Here is a 10,857-nt window from a genome sequence, read left to right as displayed (position 1 = left end):
GGTTTTGATGGAGGCCGAGGAAACAGTGGGGAAAGGGGTTTGGGTTCGACGGTGGCTGGTGTGATGGCATTGAGGTCGCCGGCGGCAAAGGTGTTTGACGGTGTTGGTTCAAACTAGAACTTGGATTTACTAAGTGGTAAAAGGATTTTTTTTGTGGCTTGATTTTCTCCTTCATCTTTAAGCTAGAACTTGGGTTGACTGTGGTATTTTGATTTGTTCTTTCCTCACCCAACACCTGCACCAGTGACAGATCCAGAAATTTTATGTAATGAGGAAAAAATATACATATAAGTTCGTAATAGAAAAAAATTAACATATATTATTAGAAGTGAGAACATTTTTTACCAAAAGAGACACGAGTGAAAACATTTTTTACCAAAGGGGCCACCAAGAACCACATATTTTTACTACTCAAGTGAGAGCATTTAATAATGTGGGGCACAAGTGAGGGCAATTTTTATCAAAGAAATCATAAAAAACCACATACTTTAACTACTCAAATTTTTTTCTAAAGCATTTTTTCATATTCAAGTGAGGGCACTTGCCCTCATACTTGTCTACTTAGATCTGTCACTGACCTGGACTATTCTCCCCCCAGATTTAAGATCTGGAATGTCGTCTTCTTCCTTCTTTGTTTGGGGCTCTGTTGAAATTGGCTCTGTGATGTTCTGGTTCAGATGGGATTCTAAGAGGGGAAGAAGGTCTCGGGTTTGTTGAGATTCTGAGAGGGGAAGAAGATATGAGATCCATATCTCCAAACTAATGAACTATTCAGATTCTGTAAAAGACCCTTGAAGAAAGAGGTTGAAGAGATGACAACTATTCATCTTTTTCTTGTTTAGGATTAGTTGATTTGTTTTTAAGTTATGTTATGTTTTGTTATTTGTAAATACTAAATAATAATAAGGGTTTAAGGTAAAATTAGTCACTGTGTTTGTACCCTCTTTTGATATTAGTCCCTCTCCGAAAAATACTTGTCGGTTGCTTCTTGCACTTGCTTTCATTTAGGACTTAGTCCTCACCGGAGCTTTGACCTCCGGTTTGACTCCAAATGGCATGGTGACCTGTCCACTTACGTACATGTGGCTTTTATTTTTTGTTTTCATTTAATTTTAAAACAAAAATAAAGCCTGAAATCCCCCAAATACCCCCCTTAATTTCCCCCAATTCTGAAATTCCCAAATCCCTACCCATTCGATGCTCTTACTCTAAACTAAAACATGTCCAGCAATTGCTAGCTGGATTTCTTTGTTACACTTACACACTCACATCTTCCTTCCTTCCTTCAATCATCTCTTTGGTGAGTGGAATTTCATCAACATATCCATGGACGCCGCCGCCGCACCGGAAAATTACCATGTTAGGGTTCAACATATTTGAACACGCTTTTGGAGAAAACAATTGGTTCACAAGTCCAAAATCTACACAGACCCTGCTTTGGGAAAATGGGAACAATTTTCGGTGATGGTTTGTTCTGGAAAAACTGAGAAAAAGTTCAACAATTTCTTCAACTTTATCAGAGAACCTCATGGAATAAGGTATTACTTCACTATATTCATTCTATGGCCGTTAGTTGTTGTTAATTTAGCTTGATCTTATAGTTACTGTAGAGTTACTACTCTAATAAGTTTCCTGTTTTTGGTGACGAAACCACCTTGTATTTACTTTAAAATGCAGTTATGACAACTTGGAGACTTAGTTTCTCATCTTTGCATATTTTTCCTTTTTCATTTTCAGAAAAAAAACCACCAAGATAAAGCGCGCCATCTTCTTCTCCATTGATATTTAGAGTAAGAGTATGGAATGGGTAGGTATTTGGGAATTTCAGAATTGGGGGAAATTAAGGGGGTATTTGGGGGATTTCAGGTTTTAGTTTTGTTTTAAAATTAAATGAAAACAAAAAATAAAAGCCACGTGTATGTAAATGGACATGTCATCATGTCATTTGGAGTCAAACCGGAGGTCAAAGCTCCGGTGAGGACTAAGTCCTAAATGAAATCAAGTGCAAGGAGCAACCGGCAAGTATTTTCCAGGGAAGGACTAATATCAAAAGAGGGTACAAACACATGGACTGATTTGACCTTAAACCCTAATAATGATTCCTTTTAATTTTTTAATTCTGTATATTGACATGGCATCTATGTCGATGCTGTGTTGGAGTGTCAAGTCATTAAATGAGAGCCACATAAGCACATGCCGTCACTATTTGGACAGAATATTAACGAAAGGACCAAAACTGTTGACGGCAAAAACGTGAGGGATGTAAATTGCTCATTTTAAAATAGTGGGATTAAAATTGCACAATTATGATAGATGAGGGATGAAAAGTGGAATTAAGCCTATTAACTTTTATTTATAGAGGTTTTATTATGTTTTCCTTCATAAAAAATAATTGACTTTTAATTTCAGGAACTTTTTAGAAAAACTGTTTGGCCCAACTTCTACTTTTAACTTTAAGGAGCTTTTAAGCCACAAAAAAGTTGGGTCAAACACTACCTTAATCAATTTTAATTGTTACTGGGCTTACCGATTTTGTATTAATGGGCCAGGCGACCCATGACCCGGACGGGTCAAAACCTCATAATATATAAAGAGGACACTGCCCAAGCGGTGGGGGCCAACACTTTTTTACTCATTTAGTACTTTGCCATATATTGTGATTGCTTTCTAATTGCTTAGCCCTGACCGGAGTTCTTGATCGGAACATTGGCGCCCATCGTGGGGCCGAGGAATTCAATCCTAGGCTTCAAACTCATTGAAAATGGTGAATCGATCTGGAGCAAATGGAAGGGACAATCATGTTAATCATGAAAATGTTCCGCCCGACATTCTGCAACAGATCATGGCGGATCTGACTGATCTCCGCCAACACAATCAACAACTGCAGACTCAACTTGCTAAAATCAATCAAGATCGGGGCCTGAACGAGGGTGATCGAAGAATGGCAGAGATGGTAGTAGATTTTCAGCCATTCACAGATGACATTGCAAATACCACCGCCCCAGATAATTTGAAGACTTTGATTCTCGATTCATATTATGGAGATTCTGACCCAAAGGATCACCTGGTGTACTTCAACACCAAGATGGTCATTGTGGGCGCATTAGATGCTTTGAAGTGTAAAATGCTTCCTTCTACTCTCAAAAATTCAGCAATGACTTGGTTTACCACACTTCCACCGCGTTCAATTGATGGATTTATGGATTTATCCGCGAAGTTTTTGTCGCAATTCTCAACTAGCCGCGCCTAGAAGGTGACTCCAGCGGCTTTATTCAACGTGCAGCAAAGGCCCAATGAAAGTCTTCAATCTTTCATGGGGCGTTTCAATCAATTATCGGTTCATTTGGAGGATAAGATGCCAGAAATTTGCATAGCATCTTTTGAACTGGGACTTCAATCAGGAAGCTTGAACAGCAGTTTAAGTCGTAAGCCCGTGGAAATGATGGCGGAACTGCGAAGTCGAGTACAAGGTTTCATTCGGGAGGAGCAAAGTGATCGCATCAAGAAAAACCGCAAGAATGCAGCGGTTACCGGCCAACAGCAGCAATCAGATTCAAAGAAGGCGACGGTTAATGATCAGCGTTCGGGCGGAGCAGTTACTAAAGGAGAGAGAAATTATAATAGTTCAAATCGTTTTGATAACCGCTCCAACTTTCGAAATCGTGTTCAGCCTTATGGAAATCGTGGTTATGGGCAATCGATGACGTGGAATAGAAACCAACAAGACAGGCCGACCCCACTTGCAGTTAATTTAACTGAAGCATTGCACATGTGCTTAGAGGCTAACACGATTCGTTTCCCAAAACAACCGAAACGCCCACTAGGCAACGTCGACAGAAATAAATGGTGCGAATATCATCGAATTGCAGGACATAATACTGATGACTATTTTACTTTAAAGAAGGAGATCGAGGCTTTGATAAAGGCAGGCTATATGCGTCAACTGGAAGGGCGAAAGGAATCAGATGGAGCTGGAACTTCAACGAAGCGTGATGAGACAGGAAAGGAAATTGAAGAGGCAGAGCCAAAGAAGCAAGCTGGAGGTGAAACTAAAGGGCGTATCCATTCTATATTTGGAGGATTTCGGGGAGGAGGCATGACCAACTCTTCCAGAAAGAGGTATGTTCACTCTATAAATGCTGTGTATGCTAATGATTGGGGGAGTTGGGGAATCAACCAGCCCGATATTATATTTACCGTCAAAGATTTTGAGGGAGTTCAGCCTCATGAAGATGATCCCATTGTGGTGATGCTAAAAATTGCTGATTATGAAATTGAGAGGGTACTGTTGGATCAAGGAAGTTTTGCAGATTTGATATATGGCGATGCATTTGAGTACAGAAGCTGATTTATTGCCATATGATGGGGCGTTATTTGGTTTCTTAGGTGAGAAAATATTTGTTAGAGGGTATGTGGAGCTAAATACCGTGTTTGGTGAAGTTAAAAATGAGAAAGCCTTTGCCATTAAGTTTCTTGTGGTAAAGTGTACGTCGTCGTATAATGTGCTTATTGGAAGGCCATCGCTCAACAAAATTGGGGCAATTATTTCAACAAGACACTTAACAGTTAAGTATCTGTTGGACAAGGGTAGAGTTGGAACTTTGAAAGCTGATTAGGTGGTTGCTAGGAAATGCTATTCCGACAGTTTCAAGCAGTATGGTCACATGGGAAAAAGAGCAGTGAAGGAGGGACACCGAGTTTTTGGGGTTGATGTTGATCGAGATGAGGTTAGTTTGGACCCGAGAGAGGGCTTTTCTGATTTCAAAATGACTCCAGAAGAGGAAACAAAGACAGTGAAAGTGGGCGAAAGGAATTTGAAAGTCGGGGTAAACTTGACTCCAATCCAGGAAAGCAGACTGGAGCAACTATTAGCTGAGAAAATAGACTTATTTGCTTGGAGTGCACAGGATCTTCCGGGAACCAATCCATAATTTATTTGCCACAAATTGGCATTGAATACTAGTGTGAAACCAATCGCCCAGTTGAAGCGTAAGATGGGCAAAGAAAAGGCACTTGCAGTGAAAACAGAGACTAATAAATTAATCGATGCATGTTTTATAAGGGAAGTGAAGTATCCTACTTGGTTGGCTAATGTCGTTATGGTCAAGAAGAGTAATGGAAAATGGCGAATGTGCACAGATTATACAGACTTGAACAAACATTGTCCAAAAGATTCATATCCGCTGCCAAACATTGATAAATTGGTTGATAGGGCTTCAGGATTTGGAATGCTAAGTTTGATGGACGCGTACTCGGGCTATCATCAAATTCGCATGTATGCGCCAGATGAGGAGAAAACTGCATTTATGACAAATCAAGCAAATTTTTGCTATCAAACTATGCCATTTTGGCTTTAAAATGCAGGGGCTACTTATCAGAGGTTGATGGACAGGGTTTTCGAAAAGTAGGTAGGGCGCAACATGGAAATTTACGTGGATGATATGGTGGTCAAATCAGAAGAAATGGGCGGTCATTGTTTGGATTTAGCTGAAGCTTTTGGGGAAATCAGAAAGCATAGCATGCGTTTGAATCCGGAAAAATGCTCTTTTGGAATTCAAAGTGGAAAATTTTTGGGCTTTATGATTACTAGAAGAGGAATTGAAGTTAATCCCGATAAGTGCAAAGCAATTTTGGACATGCAAAGCCCAACATCAGTGAAAGAAGTGCAGAAGCCAACAGGAAGAATTGCAGCTTTGTCATGATTTTTACCATGCTCGGGGAGTAAGGCGGCTCCATTCTTTCAGTGCTTGAGGAAGAACAAAGCTTTTCAATGGACAGATGAATGCGAGCAGGCTTTCCAAACTTTAAAGGAGCATCTGGCTAAGCCTCCAATATTGTCAAAACCAATTCCAGGTATTCCGTTATCAATTTTCATTTCCATATCAGATAATGCTGTGAGTTCTGTCTTATTGCAAGAATGTAAAGATGAATTGCGAATTATATATTTTGTGAGCCATGCTTTACAAGGGGCTGAGTCAAGGTATCAAAAAATAGAAAAAGCTGCACTAGCTTTGATTGTCACCGCCCGCAAGTTGAGACCTTATTTTCAAGGTTTTCAAATCAAAGTCAAAACTGACTTTCCTCTACGCCAAGTGCTGCAAAAGCCTGATTTAGCAGGTTGTATGGTTTCTTGGGCTGTCGAATTGTCAGAATTTGGTATAGTGTTTGAGAAGAAGGGACAGATAAAGGCGCAGGGCTTAATAGATTTTGTGAATGAGATGTCTCTAGAAGAGAGAGTATCAGAAGAAGTGGAATGGGTTTTGTCTGTTGATGGTTCGTCAAATGTGAAAGGAAGTGGAGCTGGCATAGTTTTGGAAGGTCCGGGCGGAGTGATTATTGAGCAATCTCTCAAGTTCGATTTTAAAGCAAGTAACAACCAAGCAGAGTATGAAGCAATCATAGCAGGAATGCGGCTGGCCAAAGAAATGAATGTGCGTTATCTTTTGATCAAAACTGATTCTCAGCTTGTGGCAAATCAGATCAAGGGAGAATACCAGGCGAAGGATGTTCAGTTGGCAAAGTATTTGGTGAAGGTTCAGGAATTGTTGAAACAGATGGACAGAGTTCAGGTTAATCATGTGCCAAGGGAGGAAAACACCAGGGCGGACATCTTATCCAAATTAGCAAGTACAAAAAAGCCAGGTAACAATAAGTCAATGATTCAAGAAACTTTGAAGGGTCCAAGTGTAAGTGAAGGTGATGTTGTGATGGCAACAGGCGGAGCGGCTCTAGATTGGATGGATCGAATTCAAATGTGTTTGGAGGCGAAGGGGTCAGATCTAGCTTTGTTTTCAAAAGATCAGATTCGGGAAGCAAGTCACTACACAATGATGGGAGAGCAGCTTTACAGAAGGGGCGTTGGAGTTCCTTTGTTGAGATGCATCAATAGAGAAGATGCAGAGAGAATTATGTTCGAAGTACATGAAGGAGTCTGTGCAAGTCACATAGGAGGAAGGTCTTTGGCTTCGAAAGTGCTGAGAGCGGGTTTTTATTGGCTAACTCTAAAGGGCGATTGTATGGAATATGTCAAAAAGTGTGACAACTACCAAGTCTTTGCTGATCTTCATAGGGCACCTCCAGAAGTTCTAAGTTCAATGAGTTCTTCATGGCCATTTGCAATGTGGGGCGTTGATATTTTGGGACCATTCACTCCAGCTGGGGCTCAAGTTAAGTTTGTTTTGGTAGCAGTGGATTATTTTACAAAGTGGATTGAAGCAGAATCAATGGTGAAGATTACAGCTGAGAAGGTTAAGAAGTTTTATTGGAGGAAGATAATCTGCAGGTTTGGAGTGCCAGCAACAATTGTTTCTGACAATGGAACACAGTTCACAAGCAGGAAAGTCAAAGATTTTTGTGCAAAAATGGGAATTGAAATGCGGTTCGCATCAGTGGAACACCCACAATCCAATGGGCAGGTTGAAGCAGCAAACAATGTGATTTTGAATGGTGTGAAGAAGAGATTGGGCGAAGCAAAAGGATTATGGGCTGACGAATTGATCACAGTGGTTTGGGCTTACAACACAACACCCCAATCCACTACTGAGAAACACCTTTCAAGCTTGCTTACGGAGTTGATGCAATGATCTCAGTGGAAATACAAGACATGACTTTTCGAGTGGCAACGTATGAGGAGAACCAAAATCGAGAGAATGTTCTAGTGGATTTGAATTTGGTAGATGAAGTGAAAGCAGAAGTTCATTTAAGGGAGGCTGCGGTCAAACAAAGGTCAGAAAGGCGTTACAATACTCGAGTGGTATCCAGAAGCATGAAAGTGAGCGATTTTGTATTACGTAGAAAGGCGAAGAGTTCGACTGATTCAAAACTGACACCTAATTGGGAAGGCCCATATAGGATTCTGCGTGATTTGAAACAAGGGGCTTATCATTTGGAGGAGTTATCTGGGCGCAGGGTTCCAAGAGCATGGAATGCACAACACTTGCGCTACTACTACAGTTGAAGTTGTGTTCTGTTTGTTTCGTTCCAGTTTGTTTTATTCTGTGCAAAGACTACGTTGTGTTTGTGTGCTTTGTGGTTTCTGTACTTGTTTAAGTGTCAAGACTATGTGGTTGTCTATTAAGACTTAGTAGCATGCACTCTTTTCTCTACCTCAGTAGGGAGAGTTTTTAACGAGGCATGATGTTATATTTTAATGAAAAAAAAACAGGTATGCACTTTTTTCTCTACCCCAGGCGGGAGAGTTTTTAACGAGGCATAACCTTTAAAAATTTCTTGAGTGTTTTGTTAGCATTTAAGTTACTTTTCAACTTAGGTCTATCAATTGGGCGATTCCAGGCAATTGAGAAAGAGTAAGTCTCTTAAAACTAGAGCATTTGGCCACGAATTCATAAGCACAGCCTTAACTTGGATTAAGCTTGTCCAACTTAAGCACAAAGCCTCCAAGCGAGCAAACTGATGTATCAGAACAAATTTCGCTTCTGATCTTTTCCTTTTTGATTCAATTCAAAAATGCAAAGGCCTTATGAATTCAAAGAATAGTTGTTAAAGAAACATAACAATTTTCTACCTTATGAAAATTTGATAAAGCTCAACGCTTCAAGTTTAAAAGAAGTCAATAGTTGTTAAAGAAACATAACAATTTTCTACCTTATGAAAATTTGATAAAGCTCAACGCTTCAAGTTTAAAAGAAGTCATCAAGGTTTTCTTTGTGTAAAAAAAAAAACTTGTTAAGCCCAACGCATTGGAGATGAAAGAATCTGGATGAAAGGTACCTTCGCAGTAAATTATTTTCGTGCTATCAGATTGTTGATTTAATTTTTTAAGTTTAGAGAACACGATAACCTTTGAGTTAGATCTTTGGGCTATCATTTTTTAGATAAGGGGGATGATGTTGATTCCTAACTTAGCAATGACAACGAAATCTTTAACATAGACGCGCTTGCATTAATATTAAAAGGGAGCGGTACAGTTTGATTAAAGCGGGAAAGTTGAAAGACTGGAAAGCAAAAACTAAATCAACCCTTTGGTATAAGACCAAAGAGGGCAAAACATCATTTTCAATTTTTCTGGCGAAGGATCAATGGTTTTCTCCTTCGCCCTCCTGTTGGTTGGCGTTGTTTCTTCCTTCTTCTTCTTCATCTCCTTCCTCTTCTTCTTCCTCAAAGTTAGGCAGAATTAGCTTCCCATCAATGATCCTTGCATAAGGATCAATACCTTCAGTGTTGATGGGTAGGTTTGGATTGAGGAAAATAATTTGTTCTTTGGCCTTGTTAAAGCCAGCTTCAAGTTGGGATAGGATGGAAGCTTTCAAGGAGACGGTCTCAGTGGAAAGGTCAGCAATAGATTCTTTCAAATTTTTATTTTCAGAGGCGAAAAGCTTTGCCTCTTCCTTCACTTTCTTGTTCTCTTCCTCTTTCGCCTTCATCAAGGCTTGATCATCTTGTAAGGTCTTCTTCAATTTTTCAAGTTCTAAAGCCAGATCTGCGGCTTTCTTCTCACTGGCTTGGTTAGACTTTTCTATCAACTTCATAGCCGATTTCAACTTAGCATTTTCTTTCTCTTGATCCTCAAGCTTTTTGGAAGCGGAAAGCCCATCAAATCTGCGAGACTCTATCTCAATCATTTTGGAGATGGCTGCAATCTCTAAGCCTTTAGTCATCAAAGCTTGACACACCTCTTGTAGACCAATTTTCCTGATTCCCTCCCTGTCAGCCTCAAAAACCAGGTTAGCGTCCACCAAAGAGTTGAAGTTAACTCGGGAATCCCAAAGTGAGGTGACTTCATCAGAAGTCATATAATCAAACTCTTTAAGGGCGTACTTCCATGAAGGTGGTGGGACGCTGGAGGATCCATATTGATTTCCTCCCCTTGTCGTGAATCTCTCCATGGAAGATTGGACGGGAGTTTTCTCAGCGGGCTTCTCAGAGGCCTGATTCTTTCTTGTCTTCTTCGCGGGCTGATTCTTGTTTGTCTCTGAGTGACTTCCTTCGGGTTCAGTTAGAGTTTTGGCAGGAGAGGGTTTGTTCTTCAATGCCTGTTGCTCACGACAGAAACGGAGGATATCATCTTCAGAAAGGTGTGCCATCTTAGCTGAAAGGGAATAAGAGAAAGTATAGAGTCAGAAGTCAGTGAAAGAGATGCGTGATAGAAATCTTAAAAGGGTGATTCTTACGGACAAATTTCGCTAAGTTTCTTTTTTGGAATGCGTCGTAAAAATCAGTGAGGTTTAGATTAATCGTTGACAAGAAGTCAACATCCAATTTTTCATCAATTGTCAGAGAGGTTTCGGGTATTTTGTAAATGAGTTCAGGCTTATCAGTCCAGTAAAAAGGGAATCGGGGGGTGTCATCATCAAAGTAGAAAATATCTCTACTCTGCTCAGATTCTCTAAGTTTGAAAAATTTGGCTTTCCAATGTTTGTAGTTGCTCCTAAAAAGGGTGAATAAGCCACTTCCTCTGGCAGAAGACAGAGAAATGTATACGCCCTTCACCTTCATTCCAGCAGTTTCAAATAAGGAAAAGAACTTCTTGCAAGTAGGGACTATATTTAAGCAGATGCATAACAGTTCAAAGGCTCTGAGGTAAGCCCAACCATTAGCAGATAGTTGAGTTGGGGCGATATTCATTAGGGTTAGGCTAGAACAGGTGAAGTCGGAAAGGAGAAGTTTGTACTCAAGGTCCAGGAAGATGGTTTTGAAGAAATATGTGTGATTTCTACCACTAGAATCAGGTTCTCCAAAACAACAAGGTTCATCAGGGGCGCAGGCAATGATGTCTAGATGGGCATCATTTCCATCAGCCCTAAACGTGTATTTGGTTAGCAAATCCAATACTTTGGGAATGGTACGAAATTCACTGAACCTAGTTGCGATTTTGCATGAGATCCATAATGAATCGGC

General features: G+C 40.2%; 1 protein-coding gene across 1 annotated transcript; it reads left to right on the top strand.

Moving 5' to 3' along the window:
* The first annotated feature begins 3,313 nt into the window (after nt 1-3,313).
* Nucleotides 3,314-4,348, top strand: LOC130744083 (uncharacterized). Its single transcript, XM_057596278.1, has one exon. It carries the CDS (start codon nt 3,314-3,316, stop codon nt 4,346-4,348), a length of 1,035 nt encoding a protein of 344 aa, XP_057452261.1.
* The last annotated feature ends 6,509 nt before the right edge of the window (nt 4,349-10,857 follow it).

Source organism: Lotus japonicus, chromosome 3, assembly GCF_012489685.1.
Source record: "Lotus japonicus ecotype B-129 chromosome 3, LjGifu_v1.2".
Taxonomy (NCBI): domain Eukaryota; kingdom Viridiplantae; phylum Streptophyta; class Magnoliopsida; order Fabales; family Fabaceae; genus Lotus; species Lotus japonicus.
Note: the sequence above shows the minus strand (reverse complement) of the source record. Positions and strands in the feature narration are given on the sequence as shown.

Coding starts and splice junctions, on each gene's coding strand:
- LOC130744083 (XM_057596278.1), top strand. CDS start 3,314: ATGGGGCGTTTCAATCAATTATCGGTTCATTTGGAGGATAAGATGCCA.